This window comes from Scleropages formosus, chromosome 23, assembly GCF_900964775.1.
Source record: "Scleropages formosus chromosome 23, fSclFor1.1, whole genome shotgun sequence".
Taxonomy (NCBI): domain Eukaryota; kingdom Metazoa; phylum Chordata; class Actinopteri; order Osteoglossiformes; family Osteoglossidae; genus Scleropages; species Scleropages formosus.
This window is the reverse complement of record NC_041828.1, coordinates 3,535,133-3,554,977: the sequence shown is the minus strand read 5'-3', so window position 1 is coordinate 3,554,977 and position 19,845 is coordinate 3,535,133. Positions and strand designations below refer to the sequence as shown.

At 50.0% G+C, this 19,845-nt stretch overlaps 1 protein-coding gene across 3 annotated transcripts; it reads left to right on the top strand.

Annotated features, from left to right (window-relative positions):
* The first annotated feature begins 290 nt into the window (after positions 1–290).
* nt5c1aa (5'-nucleotidase, cytosolic IAa) lies at positions 291–8,987 on the top strand. Of its 3 annotated transcripts, none has more exons than XM_018759887.2 (7): positions 291–756; positions 2,138–2,182; positions 3,385–3,552; positions 4,131–4,260; positions 6,675–6,797; positions 6,947–7,131; positions 7,322–8,987. In XM_018759887.2, exons 1-7 carry the CDS (start codon positions 613–615, stop codon positions 7,676–7,678), a joined length of 1,152 nt encoding a protein of 383 aa, XP_018615403.1. In that variant the 5' UTR covers positions 291–612; the 3' UTR covers positions 7,679–8,987. The 3 variants fall into 3 exon arrangements, with proteins under 3 accessions (XP_018615403.1, XP_018615405.1, XP_018615404.1); XM_018759888.2 differs by having other exon boundaries at positions 678–1,783; XM_018759889.2 differs by lacking the exon at positions 2,138–2,182.
* The last annotated feature ends 10,858 nt before the right edge of the window (positions 8,988–19,845 follow it).

Genomic DNA, 19,845 nt, shown 5'->3' with positions numbered 1-19,845 from the left:
AGCTGAACAGTTTGCAGGGTGTAACAGGGAGCGCAGAAATGCAGACTGAAATGTCTGGTCAGTGTGACATGAACGCCAGCTGGCAAACCTCTGGTGAAAATAATCAGCGATGTATGGTGCAGAGCAGCCAGCAGTGTAAGAGACAGTGTGTGTTGTCTGGAAGCGTGCTGGCCGTTGGCTGCTACCTGCAAGTGTCCAGCAAACTGTGCGTGTGTGCATTTAGCAGGCAGCAAAGTGTTAAGGACTGGGGGCGGGCCTCCTGTCAGCTGGTTCAGAGTAAGAGTATCCCAGGCGGTGGAGAGCGAGCGAAAGGAAAGGAGGCACATCGGTGCTGAGGAGCAAATGGTGAGCTGGGGGAACGAGCCAAAGGTGCGGAGAAAAACAGGGTGGGTTTTTACCCCGAATTGAATCCTCTTTACCTCCAATCCCCTGCTTTACCCGCTCTGAAGTTAAAGTGAAGACCAGTGGTTTTGCCCACGTGGGGAGGGGAGAGCGGGACCTAGAACGTGGTGAACGCGGAGCAATTCGGAGCGTGATCGGTGCCGTCCTGGACATCGTGAGGGAAAACTGCGACACAAGGTGGTGAATGAGCAGACGGAGGGAAGAGGAAGGATGAGCCTCGATTCAAGGCAGGCTGTCGCCACACATGACGGCCGAGCAGATGCCAGTGTTGCTGCCAACGGGGACAGCAAAGGCTCCTGGGGAGACACCGAGGACTCGTATGGCCACAGCGGCCCTGTCAACAAACCCAAATCGGTGAGTTCGCCTTCTGTGCCTCTCGACTGCTAAACTACTCTTCAGAAGCAGACGACTGGCACCAGCTGCATGTGGAGAGGAGGGCGAGATGTTGGAGCCATTTCTATCGGAATGACGTTTACACTGAGCACCTGCATGCAGATGGACTGACCTCTTGTCACCACACACCTCTAACTGAGTTCCCTGTACCTTTTCCCACCTTGCACATCAGTAACTGGGACAACGATGAGTTCTGTGTGCACTAGCGCTTATTCCATTTCTGCTTCTGTTTACAGCTTGTCATAAATTGTCCTGAGGGGACAATGACAGGGATTTGTGATGATTAAAATAAGGATTCCATGATCCGTGCCTTTGCCGAAAAGCGATTGGCTGTCGGATGTCCTTGCTGCTGTGTATGCCAGTTTCTGACTGGAGGTCTGGTGATGTTTTCTTGGAATCGATGCTGACAGGCGGCTCCGAGGACAGGGCAGCAGTGCCTGTTAAACAAGGTCTATAAGTGGCGGGGGATAATTCTACTTGAGCCGCATCAGGTGCAGCTTTATTTCAGCTGCTGTTAGCTTAGCCAGAGTGCATACAGCGTACCGAATGGGACTACATTCGATTGAAACAGACCGTGGCAAGCAATGGAAAATAAAACCCATAATTTTCAATTTTTTTGACACGTTCATGAACATTTTCATTTTTATTTCATCCCACTGAAGATTTTTGTCTATGAGTGTGCCCGAGTGAGATGGACAAGTAGAGTTTGTGTGAAAGCACACAGAAGAGATATAACATTCGCCTGTAATGACAGAGAACTGTTTATGGATTTCTTTGGAAAGAACCGCTGCGATATTTTCAGTTACGCCATGAGACATACCTGTCGTGCTCTCGGAGTTAAGTGCATGCCAAGGGGTTGCTCTTCCATTTCAGATGAAGCCAGCAAATGACACGAGTAAATAACTTGCTCTACGGACAGCTCTTTTTAAAAGTCACACTCAGTCAGCTTCGATCTCTCCTTCTGCACGCAAGACTTAAAATGCAAGATGTAATATTTCCCAAATGTCTTTTCACTGAAAAGGCTTTAATTAGGCCATACTTAATATGTAAATGAAAATATCTAAAATTATGGTTCTCTTTAGCTCGGAAGTACCTCTTCAAATTTATATACTTCACTCTTTGTTCTGCTTTTTACCACTTAGTGTCTGTCTTCTAATACATTAGCCAGCATGACTTAAAATTAACACAAAAGTCAACATGTAACAGCAATATTACGTCACCCAGCTGTGCTGGATTATGTCACCGTTGGCTTGCGATTATTGAAAACTGTCAATTTTCAAGTAGGCCAAGATCACTCAGAGACTGATTGTCCAGTTTTGACATCACCTGTCCTTTTACAAAGGGGGCAGTACGGCGAGCCCGGAAGGTGGAGGGCGGCATCTTTTTTGTAAGTATCATTGCGAGAGCATTCGGGAAAACCTTCATTCAATGTCTGACTGAAGTGTGGCTGCACAGTTTGATCTAAATGTGTGCTTCTGGAAATGCCGACTCACAGTTTTAGTGCATTGATACTGAGGATGACCGGTGGGCTTTAATGCAAAGCGTGTGCCTGAAATAGGCAGTTCCCTCGGGAATACGTTTGCATGTTGCTGCTTCCGACTGACCTCGGTAAGATAAATCAGGTGACGTATTTTTCAACTTCTAAAATCCTCTCGTTCTGCACCATTAAAAGATTAACAGACATGTCGTCTAAATTCTGGTTATGGTTCATACCCTGGCATGGTAATTAAATGAATATTTAACATTTAGTTTAACAATAATGCCTATTTAGAAAAAAAAACAACACAATGAGAAGTAGAAAATGTGTCACGATTGTGGGACCCTGAGGGGACTGGTTCCCCTGTACAGACCCGGCCTTTGTGATCGCTGTCGTCTTGTGTGTTTGCATGGTCTTTTTACATTACCGTGTTGCATGCAGAGTTCTAGGCAACCATGTACCCGCTGGCATCTAAGCGAAGCCCTTTCATCTAAAATTAGCCGCTGGAGGCTGTCCTGTGGTGGGTGACTGACTGCCTGCCGGCTGCCCCAACTGGAATGTCCCTGCAGGCAGGCACTGAGTCCTACCGAACCCCCCTCCCCAAATCTCACACACACCGTCACAACTGCTCTCATGTTACATCAACGCCGCTTTTTCACACACTGATTGCCAGGGAGCACAATCTCTGGTGGTGTCCTGGGCTCACAAGCCCCCAGCCCTGCACCTCCAGAGTTTCTCATGAGGTACAGTAAACACTCCTGCTATATTTGGGTGCCTGAATCACTGTGCTGGTTTGCATCTGCCATCTGCGCCTTGGACTGCACTTTGCGATGAACTGATGGCGTGAAGATGGAAGGCTGGGAAGATGAGAAGTGCTAAGTGGATGTTGAACCCTGTGGGTGGCCTGTGGAGGCCAAAAAGTTGGCATGTTCCAAGTGTATTTAGTGCAACCTTCTCTCCAGCCACAAAAAGTGGTACAAGGCATCAAACCGGATTGTTCTACATCCAACAAAGTGCTGACATGGAGCATCCATCTTTTGTAGTTCCCAGCATCTCCTCCACCACGGAGAGAGCTCTCCTTGGGGGTTTCACTTTGAATTTCTCTCCCTCAGCCGAAGCCGGAGAATGCCGTGACCATCGCTGTGTCATCGCGGGTGCTCTTCCGGACAGAGACAGAACAGAAGGTGTTTGAGGAAAGGGGGGTTGAGGAATACCTCAAATACCAAGTGGAGCACGAGAATGAGCCCTTTGCCCCTGGACCTGCCTTCCCTTTCGTCAAGGTCAGCAACACATGTACACGGTCCTCAGTCTTCATTTTTCAGTTGGCACCCATCCAGGTCTAACTCGAGTTCCAAGGTGCCAAAGGGATCTCCAGAGTGTGCATTTTCTCCCCATATTTGTGTAGGTTTTCTGCCAGGGTCCAAAGACATGTTTCAGGTGAACTGGTGACTTCAGACTGCCCATAGTGTGTGTGATAGGGTGTCACTGGCATTTGATGAACTGATTTCCCATCCAGAGTGTACCTTGCCTAGCCTAGTGCCATATGCTACTGTGATGGGCTCTGGACCACCGTGTTCCTGAACCAGACAAGCAGGTTTTGAGAGCGACTGACCAAGTGATTGAGTTTTTGCTGTGTGAAATGAGGACTGAAGCTTCACTTGACTGACAACTTTTTCCCATAGCGGCTTCCAGTTTTTCATAACTTTGTATAGCTGGGTGTTTTAGCTTGAGCGAAGGGTCACCTAGGGTAGCAATTTGTGTTGTTCAAGGCTGCTGCAATAGCAGTGAGGAATGGAGCTCAAAGCTGAAACCTTCAGCTTCTTTGTTAAAGCATCCCCCAATCCTCTCTACCCCACAGGCCTTGGAGACTGTGAACTCGCAACTTCGGGAGCTTTACCCGGACAGCGAAGAGCTCTTCGACATTGTGCTTGTGACCTACAATCATGCTCATGTGGGAGTGAGGCTAATCAACACCATCAATTACCACAGTGAGTCCGATCCATGATCCCACAAAAAATTGTATGAACACACAAAGGACCCACAGGCAAGCGAACACCCATCCAGTATCCATCACAGCACCTTTAAATCATTTGTTGTCATCACTTCAGAGAATGGAGTATCCTCTGCTTTCATCGATTAGTTGATTGATTTTTTTTCATCAATTCGACGTGCCATTGTTCACTGCAGCAGCGTGTTACGGTTGGGTAGGAACTTTCAGGAAAACACTGCTTGCCCCACCTTGGGGCCAATGATTTCTGGTGTCCAGCCGGGCCTTTGCTTCCCACACAGGCTCAGGGACCTTGACCCTTACGTCCAACCCGCTAGCCACTTGCCTACCGCTTCCTGTTCCCTCTCCTTGTCCCCCACCCATTGGGGGCCAGCTGCATCCCAGTCTTTGATCTGTGTGAGAGGAACTGAGAAACCACGTCACGGTCAGCGGGCGGGCTCAGCAGACCCTCGGCCGAGTGCACCTCAGCCCTCTCTGCCAGATCAAAGGACCGCCACGGCCTGGATGAAAAAGGGGGTCTCCGTCACAAAGGAAAGGGCGGCCGAGGGGGACTCTATTTCCACACAGGAGGTCCTGCAGGACAGAGGCATGTTGTTTGGTACAGTGTGGAACAACAACACAGCTTCTCAGAGAACATTCCTGCTGTGCTCTGGCTTTGGCAAGGTCCTCTGAACATGTACAGTACGTTTAACGGAGCCAATATATAAGCTGTGCTGGGCAAATATCGTCTTTTTGCTGGGGGTTTAAAAGCCTCAATTGCGTTTCAACACAATGTGAACTGAACAGTTTTACAGTAGGCGTCTCATGCAGCATGATCATGATCAGGTTACACCTCAGTGGGGTTAAATACCAATGGGGTTATGTTTTAATGGGGTTTATATCTTGAGGGGGGTTACATCCCAGGTTAAGGTTAAGATTAGGTGACGGGTGGTTGCATGTCAGTGTTGCTACATCTCAGTGGGGTCACATCTCCACATGGTTACAGCTAGATGTTGTCACATCTTGAAGGGGTTACATCTCCATATGGTCCCTTTGGTTGCTATTACATCAAGATGATGTTACATTTCAAGGGGGATACATCTCCATGAGGTTCCATCTTGATTCTGTTACATCTCAAAGAGGTTAAATCTCAACGTCTTTACGTCTCATTGGGTTATGTCTCAATTACATAGGGTTACATAGTTACGTGTTGATGCGGTTACATTCCAAATGGGATATGTGGTTACATCTTGATGCAGTTACATCTCAATATGCCTCTGATGATCGAGCTGTTTTGCAAACCCCTTCATTCACCTGCGGAACGTGATGTTCTTGCCACAGTTCCATAACCACTGCATTATGTGTTGTGGATACGTGCGGTAGCTGGGTAAAGAACGAGCGAATATGATATTAAGTCAAAGCAAACTTTACATGATCACAGAACGCACATGAAAGGCACACAGTGTAGAATGTGCTTCGGGGGTCTCTCGGGTCCCTGTGTGGTCCTGGGGGAGGGTCAGTGTGCGAAAACATCCGAGTGGAATCAGCTGCCCTGCCACCCCAGTGTCCCTTTGGCCCCTGCCTTCCCTGTGGCCGCCGTCTTCGCCTCTCCCACACGCCCCCGCTGTGCCTGGGACTCCCGGTCTCTTTTTTTCTGTACCCTCTTCCTCCAACGGGTACGCCGTCCGCCAAGTCACCGCAGGCGATGCGTGCGTCACACTGCAGCTCTGCTGTCCCAGCAGGCTTGAAGAGAATGCAAATAATCACTGAAAAAAGAGTTCTCCGAATTTACCCCCCACTACTAAATACGTTTTGTGGATTATTGATAACGTACAGAGATCTGAACACAGGCAAAGCTATAAAACAAGTATCCTTTTCTCCTGGGGGATTTTAGGACATCAGTGAACATCCATGAAGTATAATGTAGCGGTGGAGTAGGTGGAGTCTTCCCATCACCCTCCGCTGCACAGGAAGTTCTTGTTTTGTTATGGATATTTGAGAGTTTTCTCTGTGTGCTGCATTAATGTGATGTCTGTCGATCCTTGTGTTAATGGGATCTTTTTGGGGTGTGTTATTTCCTCTTTACTAAGTCGCATCTTGTTACCCACCGGGAACATTTATACCGCTGTGATCCAGGGTACAACAGAACTTCTGCATTATAAATCCTACTTTTTGTTTGACTTTTCTATAAAATTAGTAGTTTTTGTTAGTGTTTTTTGATGTGGATCATTTTGTGGAAGTGAGAAGGGTCTTAATTATTTTGTTTTGGTGTGATGATGATTTTATTGAGACGTGGGGATTCATATTTGTGTTTTTGATTAAATTTACCCGTCAACCATCACTTCACCTGCACAGGGTGACACGTTGTGAAAGTATGAAGACCCAAAGTGTTCATCAACAGTCTTTCGCCCACAGACTTGTTCATTGAGCGCTTCTGCATGACCGGCGGCAGCAGTCCCATTGGCTACTTGAAGGCCTACCACACCAACCTGTACTTGTCTGCAGATGCGGAGAAGGTTCGGGAGGCGCTGGCTGAAGGTGAGCGTGCCCGGTATGCAATGCGGGAAAGGTGGATTGTCCCACAATGGAAGCACTTTCCTGTGTATGTTTGTGTTTGTGCTCTATGTGTGTTTGTATGTGTGTGTGTGTGTGTGTTCTCCTTCCTCTCTCTCTCACTCTCACTCTAGGCATCGCAGCGGCCACCATGTTCACTCCGGAGAAACTGATCGAAGTGTCGGACACGCAGCTGCGCGTGGCCTTCGACGGGGACGCCGTGCTCTTCTCCGACGAGTCGGAGCGCATTTTCAAGACGCACGGCCTGGACAAGTTCTTTGAGCACGAGAAGGAACACGAGAACAAACTTCTGGACCACGTACGTTGCAGCTCTAACCGTATGCCTTTCGCTACACATTTGCTGATGCGTCCGGTGTCACTGCACGTAGACCCTGGCCAGAAATAGTGCCACCGCATATCCTGTTTCAACCCATAACATCTCATGTGTGCAGGAGCGCCCCCTTGTGGTCTTACATAGGCAGTGCAGTGTTTCTTTTTCTGGCCAATAGGGGCCACTCAAGGGCTTCCTGGAGGCCCTGGGAAAGCTCCAGAAGAAGTTCTATGAAAAGGGCCATCGCCTGGACTGCCCCATCCGCACCTACCTGGTGACGGCCCGCAGCGCTGCCAGCTCGGGCATCCGCGCCCTCAAGACGCTGCGAGCTTGGGGTCTGGAGACGGACGAGGCGCTCTTCTTAGCCGGGGCCCCCAAGGGCCCCATGCTGGAGAAGATCCGGCCCCATATCTACTTCGATGACCAGATGTTCCATGTGGAGGGGGCTGCCGAGATGGGCACCATCGCTGCCCACGTGCCCTACGGAATAGCCCAGAAACACCCCCATAAGAAGGACTCCAGCAAGAGCAAGTAGCCTGGGGAAAGGCCCCGGGCGAGAACCCACAACCCCCCGGTCCCCAGGTTGGGAGACTCAGGACGACACTTCCGGTCACATCTTTGGTCACCGCTATTTTATTATTTCCCTAAACGGCACCTTGTTCGAGGAGGATCACGAGAAGGACCCCAGGAGGAACTTTGATGTGTGTATCTTCAAGGGATCGGGAACACACAGCGACTCTCTGTGCCTCCCTTTGTCACGGAAACACACACACGCAAGGGTGCAGTATGGATTCGTTACCCCTGGACACACGTGTGGTCGCTCCCCCGTGTGCTCGTCTCCTCCTCAATACCTCCTCTGCACCTCCAGGAATTCAGGAATGAAGGGAAGGTTCACGCACCGTGCAATAGATTTCTGCATAAAAAATGTCTGATTTACAGCATCTTCTTTTGTACATTATACTGTGTCTGTAATATTTTTAACGGATGAAGATGGAGCGGCTGACAAAGTATCGCAGACACGTCGCCATCCAGGAACGATCCATAATGCTCAATCACACAGCGTCCTCACGAGGCATTGAGGGCGCAACTAATGAAACTACTAAATGCTAATTCACGAGCCCCCCCAGTTCATCGGGTGCCTTACTGGTTCACACCAACAGTCGTGATTTGTGCACGGCCACCGTCATCGTGTCGAATTCATAAAACACAGCACTGTTGCAATAAACCCAGGACTTCAGTGGATATTATGTACAAAAGTAAATATGAATGCAATAAGATATAATATAAATATTCAAAGTATAATATTTTGTGAATTGACATTAGGGTAAAGAGGGCGAAAGGGGTGAAACGAGTCGAGTTGAGTGGTCTTCTCAGTGTGTTCGGACCGCTGCTGCTGCGGTCGTCCTGGAGACGGGCTGTCATCGCACCGAGGGTGTGAACAACATCCTCTGTCTGTGACCGTGGGTGGGGATGGGGGTGGGGGCGGGGGCTCGGATTCTCGCACGACAGCAGTTTTACAGGCGTCCCCCGCTTCTCGTCCGGCCGAGGCTCCGGCTCACAGGACTGCCGCACACAAATGTACCATTGCTCTTATTGTAATAAATATATAATAATTTAAGAATAATTATTTGTCCACACGATCGTTTTTTTGTAGTCGGTTTTACGAAGTGCCTCGGACGTGTTATTTTAAGGCCGTGCCCTGCGCGTGGCGGCAGAGACACGGTGTCCCGATTATTTCGGGAGGTGCGAAACCGTCAGTTCCTGTGTTACGCAACGCAACGCAGGCCATCGATCGCCCCCCTTGGACCCTGACGTCTGCACCGGAACGTGGGCCGCAACCTACTGCTTTCCCAACTCTGAACTCTTCCCGCTGTTTTCCTTAACGCGTTTAATGGTGTCGCTTCCGTGTTTCGACATTCGTCTCTTTTTAGTTTCATTTTGACCTGTATGGGAATTTACATCTCCCTCTATTTGGGGATCTCATGTTCATCTCACTGAGTTCACGCACATGTTCGGCATTTGATACGGTTCAAAGGGGCCAGCAAGTGGCGCGGCGGTTAGGGCAACCACCTTGCCGTCTGCAGGCTCCTGATTCAGCTCCCTTACCACTGTAGTACCTTTGGATGAGGTACTGAGACAGTAAAAATTACCCAGCTGTATAATGGCTGAATCACTGTAAGCAGATTAATTAACACTAAAAGTCGGTTTGGACAAATACATCATTTAAAATGACTGTTAATAACTGTATAGTCTGTGAGCTGCAGACCTTTACTCCACAATGAAAACAAAGTACCGATATGGAAATGATATTGATTATTGCTTCGTCGGACTCTCGGGAAATGCAGCTACTGTGGTAAATCAGAAGCCCGTCTGTGTGTTCCGTTTATTGTAAGACTGAGATCTATAGTAACTCAGCTCCTCAAGTGTGTGCGCGTGTGTGTGTGTTCTGTGTATTTACCCCTAAATAAATCCTCCGGTGTTCAAACCCGGTGTTCATTCTTTCTGTTACTTTATATATAAATAAAACAGCGTAGTCTGTCTGAAGTGCTTGTCCCATATAGGGTCGTGGGGAGCCAGAGCCTCACCCAGCAACACAGGGTGTAAGGCTGGAGGGGGAGGGGACACACCCCGGACGGGACGCCACTCCATCACAAGGCACCCCAAGCGGGACTTGAACCCCAGGCCCACTGGAGAGCAGGACCCGGTCCAACCCACTGCGCCACCCTAAAACAGCATAGTGTACATCCTAAAGTAATGCAGTGCTGCTTGAAAGTATGTGAAGCCCTTGCGTTCCCCAGTTTTACCGCGTCCCGAGTTTGACCCATCTGACGTAATCCGTGTGTAATGACTAATGCCATGTGTTGCTTTACATCAAATCGTGTGTAGTAGAAACACGCAAGTAGTGCAGGTGCAAAAATACGTGAACCCAAGTCGCACTGGTTAAACCAAGCAGGAAAGTAAATCATAGTCGTTTATTCAATTTCTACCTTCATTTTAAGATTTAATATTTAGATTTTATAAATGTATTTTAATGATTCACACTCGAATAATGTCCAGTCCTGCAGGGATCACATGCGTTCAACGAGCACAGTGTTTCTATCAGTGTCACCATCTACACATGTTTATTTTTAATCTTGCTCCCGTTTCCACTTCTATGCTCATGCTACTTAGATATGATCACACACACGTTGTATGTGTTTATATCGTTTCACGGTATATAGTTTTACATTTTCTTCAGAGATTGCTACGACATGGTTACGCATTCTTATTTTGGCGTTGCCCCGTGTGTCGAACGTGTCGAAAAGACGGCCCACCACATCAGCTCGCTTGCATGTGCAAACGTAGTTGACCGTTAGTTTCGATCTTAATCGACGTATGACCAAAGCACGCGGTCAACCTCAAACTTCCAGGGTTTGCCTGACTGGGGGATAGTAGGACTGTACGAAACTGGACTCGTTAGTATTGTTTTCTCACTGTCTTGATATATTAAATGATACATTAAGTGACATATTAATTTCTGCACCTACCGATGCGGGGTCACGTACCGGTCATCTCACGTTCAGTAGTTTTTTATCGATCCGGTGGCTGCGTTTCACTTGCGTGTGGAGAAGCTCTGGCTCTGGTGTGGGACTGATACTGACCGTACCGTGTTACACAGAGTAAACTGCGCGTTAAACACACGTCTTGCCCGCAGCGAAGACACGCACCTGTGAGCCGCACATCCGTCAAACGTACCTGCAGGACGGGCGCGCTGTGGCCTCCGCACCAGTAAGGGGCAGCAGAGCACGTGGGTTTGCAGCATGGAGGTAAGACACCCTGTTACTTACACGGTAAATGCAATGTTTGTGGTTTGAATCAAAAACAAGCATGATTTTAGTAGGAGGCTGAAGAAAAGAGCACATTGGAGCAGCGGGACCCTTAAAAGAGTGTTTGAAAGGTATTGCTGTACCCCGAAGTGTTCTCTCCCTTACTCAAAGTTAAGCGTAGATGAAACGCATTCATTGCCACCCGGGACGCATCTGCAGGTGTGCGCAGGAGGGGACTGCACTGTTTAAACTTTTACAAGCTGGTGTGACTCCTGCTTTCACTGCTTCAGGACAACAGGCGTATCCATGGCAACGAGCCGAGGGAGTCTCGTGGCAGCGAAGGCGAGGTGCGTGCGGCATACGGGTGGAGAGGAGAAGCAATCAGTGTCGATTTTGCAGCCCTGATGAGTCCGTCGGCTTCCTGATGCAGCGTCCGTGACAAATGGAGGATGCGGGGCGGCTCCAGGGGGCGCTGGCGACCAGTCGGCGCGTGTCCAACGGATGGTTTGCGGGCCACTGGGGGGCTTCCGTGACGCCCCGCAGGTCGAGTCGAGAACAGCACTGCTGTGTGTCGCTGCAGAATACACCCTCTGTCTCCGCTCCACAGGTCCCTCAGGACTTCACAGGGTCCTCATTTAAAGGGCCAGAATAGGGTAACCTAGCACTTACTAACCTGGACTTGTGAGCGCAGTGCTGCAGGTTCAAGTTCCAGGAGGAACAGGTTGAATCCCAGCGGAGCGGATAAGCTGCGATAGCGGGTCGGGTTCGTCGGGGGTCGAGTCTCACAGCAGCGCTAGGGTGGTCATAACCCTCAGGTGTGTCAGTGCCGGTCGACCGCGCCTGAAAAGGGCGAGGGTGGCGGCGGGACAAAAATACCACGGTGAGAAAAATCGGACACTGATCACAGTTTGTTGTGCTTTTGAACCTTAACCTCTGCTAATATCGCTCAGCTGGAACATAGAGGAACCAATTTGTCCATTTTATTTACACTTTATCTTTCTATTCACCCGGAACCATAGAGGTCAATTACCTCCCCGCGGGGTCCAACAGCTTGACCCCTCCTGGGACTTGAACCAACAACTTTTGGCCGCAGTCCAGCTCCTTCATCACTTCAGTAACTTGTGTCGACTCCGCTCTGTCACCTGGAAAAATAATTATTTGCTCAGGTCGGACTGATCGGGTCTTCGCTGCAGGGACTTTCAGGGGAAATCGTCGCTCGCAGACGCCCTCGCGGCGCAGCGGCCTCCACGAAACGGGCAAATCCCAGCGCTCATCATGTGGATGTTTATCCGCAGCTCCGAAGAGCATGAGTTGCGGTGAACTTGGGGTGAACCCCTGTTTTGCAAGCCCACCACCGTCATGCACCTGTGTTCAAACTGCACCTCCAAACTGCTGGACAAACCTCTTCTTGGTTACTCCCCCTAGTGGTGAAAAACCTCTGACGGAGGAAATTACATTTACATTTATTCACTTAGCAGACGCTTTTCTCCAAAGCGACTTCCAGTGAACTCTATGTAGTGTTACCAGCCCACACACCTTATTCACCGTGGTAACTTACACTGCTAGAGACACTACTTACACTGGGTCACTCATCCATACATCAGTGGAACAGACTCTCTCTGTCACTCGCACACTGTGGGGGAACCTGAACAGCATATCTTTGGAGTGTGGGAGGAAACCAGAGCACCCGGAGGAAACCCACGTAGACACGGGGAGAACATGCAAACTTGAGCAGGGATCGAACCCACATTCTCTCACATCGCCCAGGCGCTGTGAGATAGCAGCGCTACTCGCTGTGTCACCACCCCGCCCTAAAATTATTACCTTGGAGTGAAATGTGCCAGGGTGACACTTTGTGTGTTCCTAAAGCAGTGGTCTTGGATTCGAACCGTGGGTCAGTGAGGACTCCATGAGCATCCCAGCTAAGAGCGGTGTGTGTGTGCGTGCGCGTGTATGCGTATGCTCATCCAACGTGTGGTCAGACACTGTCACTCACAAAAGCATTTATCCCCTGGTTTTATGAATCAGTCTGTAGTGGGAGGTTTGCATTGCGTTTCCATGGCGACGGAGGGAAAGCGGTGGCCAGGTTCTTACGGTGCAAGTTCCATTCATAAAAGCTTCGCAGCCGATGGGTTTAAATCTCCTAGCACTGGGAGGGTCCGCACCAGGGTCTCCAACCTGCTTGCGTACTCTGGGGCACGGCAGCGAGGTACGAACACGGTACGCACTTTCCTTTCACCGTCAACGCCACGTCTCAGGCAGCAGGTGGTGCAGCGGTCAGTACTGTCACCTTCCACTGCAAGGAACCAAGTTCTTACTGTGTGCATACCTTGATCAAGGGTACTACATATGGAGGTGGGATTCGAACCTCCTTCGAGTCCTTTGAGTGGAAGGCAGCATACCTAACCACTGTATCACCTGCTGCTTGTCCGACGTCTTTGTCAAACAACTTGCTATATTAGACGTGCAGCTTTAAACTGAACGATCCATTTATAGACCGGGGGAATTTTTACCGTATCAGTCCGAGTTAAGTGCCAGGGTCCAGGGCACCGCAGCAGGAGCAGGGATTTGAGCCCCGGCCCTTTGATTTCAAGGTGAGGGTTCTAGTCCCTCTGCTCCCTGTTGCTCCACCTTACATTGCTGCCACGTTGTCCTTATTTAATGTGACCAAAGTGAACGGGAACGGGGTTGTTGTACGGTACGCCTCGACCGCTGACCGCAAGGCCACTGTACCGCGCAGGATCCGGAATGCCTGAGTAAGCGCAACGGACACACACCCACCCCCAAGTTGAGCTTTAACCGTTCAGCTCTTTCATCCTGTTCTGCTGCCTTCGACACTTTTCTGCGTGACACAAAGTGAACGCTCTTAATGGACCGGGCCGCGCTCGACTCGCCGGACGTGTCTTTTGTCCTTGTCGCACGTCCCGCTGACCCCCCCCCGTCCGTTACAGCCGTCGGCCGAAGAGGTTCGAGATCGGGTCGCTGTGTGGTGTGTGCGTCTCCCTGTCCACCTCAACGTCTCCGCTGACTCAGTGGGCCCTCATTACAGCCGTCCCAGAACTGTCCAAAAACAAGCAAACGAACGAAAACGGACCCACTGATAGCGTTCCTGTCCGTCTGAAGCCCCACCACCACCGCCCCCGCAGAAAGTGCCGTTTAGTGAAAGTGTCAACGTTTGCAGATGCCAGAACTGCTAAATCGGAGCTTGTCAACTCCATCAGGACCCATTTGAGTAAAAGCGCTCTGGTCCACTTCCCTTCCCGAGGCCTATCAGAAAAAACATGACTGAACCGAGAGCGTTCCGGAATCACCCTCCGGCTGGGAGGAGAATGGGTTCAGATGGGTTTCCGATTTAAATGTCTGCTTGGTGCGGAGTTTAGGGTTAGTGTTGGGGGTTACAGTTAGGGGTTATGGTTAGGGTCAGGGTTGAGGGTTAGGAGTTGGGGTTACGGTTAGGGTTTAGGGTTAGGGTCTTCCAGTGAGATGGAGGACCCAACAGACATCTTTCTCAGGGGCGCTGCCTTCCTCCTGCACACTGTATAGTTGGGGCGAAGTCCTTCTTTTCTGACTCTCAGGTGCGGCTGTGAGATGAAAGCCAGCAATAAATTCTAGAAAGTTCTCACTGCTCGGCAAGGTTTCCAGGTCGACCGTCCGTCTGATGCCCTTTGACACGAGCGCAGCGTTGGGGGTGTGTTCTGCTCCACTGCAGGGAAGGTAGCCAAAAGATTACTGCCCTCAGAGATTTGGGGTCGGGAGATGGGCTTCGGATTACACTGATAAGCAGATAAACCCGAAAAACAACATGTGAAAAACAAAACAAAAAATGAGTGCGCGACAGCTGGAGCGGCGCTCTGACGTCACAGCTCACTGAAGTCACGGCACCAGCGGGTTGCTGGTTTGAGCCGGTGCGTTTCTCCAGACGTCGTGGTCTCCCCGCTCTGAAACTGCACCGCATTTTTGAAAACGCTCATAAAGTTACTTAATGCGGGGGAAAGGGGTTCGGGGTTATGGCTCGGGGGAGGGGGCGCCACACCAGCAGGCACAGTTCGGTCGCTTACGGTTTGGTTTCAGAGAGACTGTGACACGCTCCCCCGCCTGTGGGCTGCATTCTGTTCCAACCCAGCGGGGCATTGATTAAAGAGCTTTCCCCCTCCCGTCAGGATCATTGATTTCTGGCGGGGCCTGGGCGCCAAGGTGTTTCCAGAACATTCCGCCAGCGCCCGATGGCTTCCGGTTCGCCATGGTCCCCTTTTTCATCGCGGGGAATGCGATCTGCAGAAAACGCCTCGACCGCTCCGATCGAGCCGAGTGATTAATTCATGGACCGGACAAATCCCCGAAAGCCGTCTCCGTTTTGAATATAACGGCTCTGCGACACGGGCAAAGTGTGCATTACTTCTCATCATTAATTCATGGCCTCTGTATTGAATGCAGGCGACTGTGTGATGAGCGATACTGTGTGATAAGCGATACCGATTCGTTCTCGGGCTGCACGTATCATAGGACCGAGACGGTCAATGTTAATGCGCCCATGTGAAGTCACGACACCGTATTCCGCCTCGAGCCGCATCCAGACGTCACGGAGGGGGTGAGGGGGGCTTGTGTGCAGGTGCGGGAGAAAATTCTAGATCAGGACTCCTGTATAGAGGGGACATGGGGCTTCCTGTTGGACCATTACTCTGTGAAACTTAGAGAATTTTTCCCAAAATCTCAGTTCTTCGGTCCAGTCCAATTTTCATGAAGCGCAAGTAGGTGCGCGCGTGTGTGTGTGTGTGTGTGTGTCAGAATAAATGCAACAGCGGAGCTCTGTCTAATTCCGGACTCTCATTTGCATGGTTCGGGTGACGAGATGCCACCCTGAAAAATGCCCCATTTGTTGCCGAGCTGCCCAGGCGCGATTGACCGCTGAACTCAACACCGCCGCCCTCCACACATATGCTAATGAGGGAGGGATTCAGGTTTCTTTCCCGAGGGAGGGGTGGGGGGTCCCTACAAAAAGCCCTTTTATTACATCGCTTCACTGCATCAGACCAGGAAACGGTGTAGAAAATAGACTCCAGGAAATCATTTCCCGTGTTTCACGTGTTTCCTCTTGTCGTTTCCCTCAGTATATTAGGATGCAAATTCACTAAAGTTCCTGTTCCATATTTAATGAAGGCGACCGTGCGGTTTCTCCACGGTCTCTTCACACGCGGTGATGGTAGGCGTCCCGGTGAACGGGGCCCTTGCTAGCAGCGCACACAAGGGTATTGATTTCGGGTTGCGCAGCTGAGCGCTGAATTCGGAAAGCCTCCTCAGTCGGCACCCGGGGTGGACCGTGAGAATCCACTTCCACGAGGCACTTGACCGCGGTCACGATTCTTCTCATTTTCAGCTGTCCCAGCGCCGCGAGGAAGTAGATGGTGTATTTTGCGCCAGTATAGAGCCCAGATGCGTGTTTCTAGAACCGTCTTTGACTCACCCCCACCCCCACAACGGGCCATAAAAGTGACACGAATGACACGGACTCCTGGAATCGGGGCAGGTGGGGGGAACTTTGTGAGGCGCACTCGGGTCCCGTGGCTGAGAGATGATGAGACAGGCGACCCCACCCATGAACCGTGGTCACGATGTGAGACGCTTGTTCTTCCAGTCTTACACTCGAACGCAAACTCGCTCTCTGCTGACGGTCGCTGTTGCTCCCCCTTCTGCTCTGTCTTCTCACAGCTAATCCGTGTTCCACACTGACCCACGAGGCTTGTCTGCTCATCACATCTGGGCGTCAGGCCCCGCTGAGACCGAGATGATTGCATCAGCCAGGACCTGCTCCTGCAGCCCGCTCCACCTGCTGGGTTGATCCTTGAACAGCCAGCACCCCCAGCATCCCCCCGCCCTTTGTGATCTTACCAAACTCGAACAGAAATAGCACATGCGTGGAATCGTAAGCTGGAGGAGAGAACCTCAAAGAGCCACTCAGAGGATGTGTATCAATATTGCAGCACTGCCCTCACTGCTTCAGGGCCTCATCATAATTAATTTATCCTTTTTCTTCCCTGTAACTTTGCTGCGTGATGCTCGAGCCACGGGAAGCTCTACAGTCAGGCTGCCCGTGATGCCAGTGCAAGGATGCGGTTGCCGTGACACCCAGAGCTGGTATCCGTGACCGTCCACGGTGCTCCTCTCTCTGTCAGGAAGGTAAACCCAAAGTACCATGTTGAATGGCAAGTGGAGGTCCTCTGAGGGCAGTCCTGGTCCTGGTCCCTGGGAGGGGGTCTCAGTGGTTCTGAGGAGGTTGTAGAACCCCTCCCACAATGCACTGCTGTCTGGTCATATCTAGAGAATGTGTGTGAGGACGCATTTTGCCGCATCATTACAAACGACCAGCCAGCCTTTGCTCAACAGCTGCGTGTCAAGATGATAAACCGGCTGCTCATCATCGTCAGAATCGGGGACTAAAAATATGCAGTCAGTGTCCACACCTTGAAGAACAAGGGGGAAAAAACAGCATAACTGCAAAAAATTGCTTCGAGTTGTCAAAAATGAGAACTGCCCACATCTTGAACAACAGGGTGTGATAAATCATAGTCAAATCAAGATGTAAGAAGAGCCTTTGTCTTTTCTAATACTTACATACTCTAGATAAAAAGTGATTTGTCATCTATTTTTGTATCAGTTGTAATCAGAAAATAAAAAATTTATTGATTAGAATAAAGTCAGAAAAGACACCTTTGTCTGTAAACCAAAGTTTATTAACCCTACTAATACATAGAGGGAACAACTGCTAGTGTAGTGGTTAGAGCTACTGCTTTTGGACCCCAAGCTTGTAGGTCTGAATCTCACCTTTGGTTGTAGTGCCTCTGAGGAAGGTACTTACCCTAAATTACTCCACTAAGTGATTACCTGCCTGCATTAATGGGTAAATAATGGTAGGTAGATTAATGTTGTAAGTTGCTTTGGAGAAAAGCATCAGATGAATGCAAATGTGCATATTTTAAAAATGTGTGTGGTGGTCGATGTGGAACAATATCTAAAGTATGTCTTTATGTGTCCATGAAATGCTCATTCATAAGGAAGAACATGTTTCTTAAACATGACCAGGCTAAGAGCAATGGGCCTCGCGGAGTGCCCTCAACCGCCATGCTCAGGCGGTAACCTGCGTGTTGGGGCAGTTGCAACCTGGTCCTGTTGCGTAACCACCAGACCGTAGGCAACCAGCCAGGGCTCTGCTGACCGCCGTGGGTTGAAATGAGGATCAGTTGCTCAGGTCGCTTGCCGAGGTCACCCGGGATCCACGGCCAAGATGATACGACTCGCTCGCCAAGAAAATCAGGATGGTACCGAGTCCTTGAAACGACTGTGCTGTCACACCTGAGCTGACCTGTTAGCTTCAACACGGTACAGTACCGCACTCTCAGGGGCTGCGTATCCCTTCTGTGAGACAAATGGCCCTAATTGCCTTGTCCTCAAGATCCTCTAGGTTTTTGCTACTTATGTAATTGGATTGTGATCGAGCAATGAGTGAGACTTCAGATGAATGAGAGCGATGGAGACCACACTTAGAAGCAGCAAACAGAGCCACAGAGTTACTCGAGAGGCCTGAGTGGTGACAAAAAGATGTCAACACATCCATCTCATCATCTTGGTCTGACCTGTTAATGAAAGGGAAGCTGTCATTAGGAGGCTTTAGAATAGGATGGATACAACCAGGAGGTGATGTCTCCTACAGATCTCATAAGGGATACCTGCATGTTGCTTCTCCTCTGAGACTCAGACTTTGTGGAAGGAGATGTTCTCTCAAGATGTTCAACATGCTCCTGCATGACGTCCATTCACGCAGTCCTACCATCCCCAAATACCCATGCAGCTCAAACAGAAGAGGGACCAGACGAGTTCAAGGTCTCTCCTCATTGGACAGTCCCTTTGCACTCAGATTTATGAAAGAGTCCCTGGTCACAAGAAGTGGGTGGGAAGATGGAGTAGAGGTCAGGCTCCTGGAAGGATTACCAGCAGCTTGTCCTTCCTTCCCAAAATAGCTCAGCCTGCTTATCTCCTACCTGAGCCCAGGTGATAGCCACCTAAAGATTACTTCTCGCCAAGCTGAGGAAGGAAGCCAAGAGAGGTGTCCCAGGACCTGTAGCAGTGCCAGCTCAGCCTTAACCCATGCCATGGACCGGTCTTGGCTGCTGGCAAGAAAACCCCCACCTGGTGGGAGGGAATATTGAGTCATCGCATCGCTGTCCACTTATTCATTAGGCCACACGCATTGTAGCTTGATAAGAGGCGTGTTGGGGTTCCAGTTCCAGGCGCCCATCATTACCAGTTAAGATCCAGGAGCAGGAGTCGGCTTGATAAAATTAATTTCTGAACGGATCTGCAGAGGACCAAAGGGCTCCCAAAAAAGCTTTCAATGCTGGTAAAGAGCTTGAAAAATACACTGCGCACGGTAATTAGACTCCCTCTTTCGAAGACGCCCAATGGCAAAGAAATGTGCAAGACGTGAAGAAATGATTTCATTCCACCGATGCATAATATGCCACCACTGCCAAGCAGGGTTTGAACAAAATAGTAGCCCCATCGACGTAACGACTAAAGGGATTTCGGGGTGAAACGTCAGCGATTCCTTCCATTAGGAATCACCAAGGGGCTGTAAGGCACCCCCACAGAAGGTCTGGATGATGCAATCATAATCAGTATGAATGAGGGCGCACGTAACAGGCAATATGAGTGAAACAACTTACTGGAGGATGTGAAAACTAGCCCGTTGTCCCGACTTCTGCCAGCTAAAGAACGTGGAAACAAATCCCAACCGTTACACAGTACAATAAAACTGAAACTTGTCCCGCATTTCTGCGATAAACTGTTGTGTTGAAGCTGTGTTAGCTTGTTAGCTTGATTAGCATCCCACCAAACTCATTCA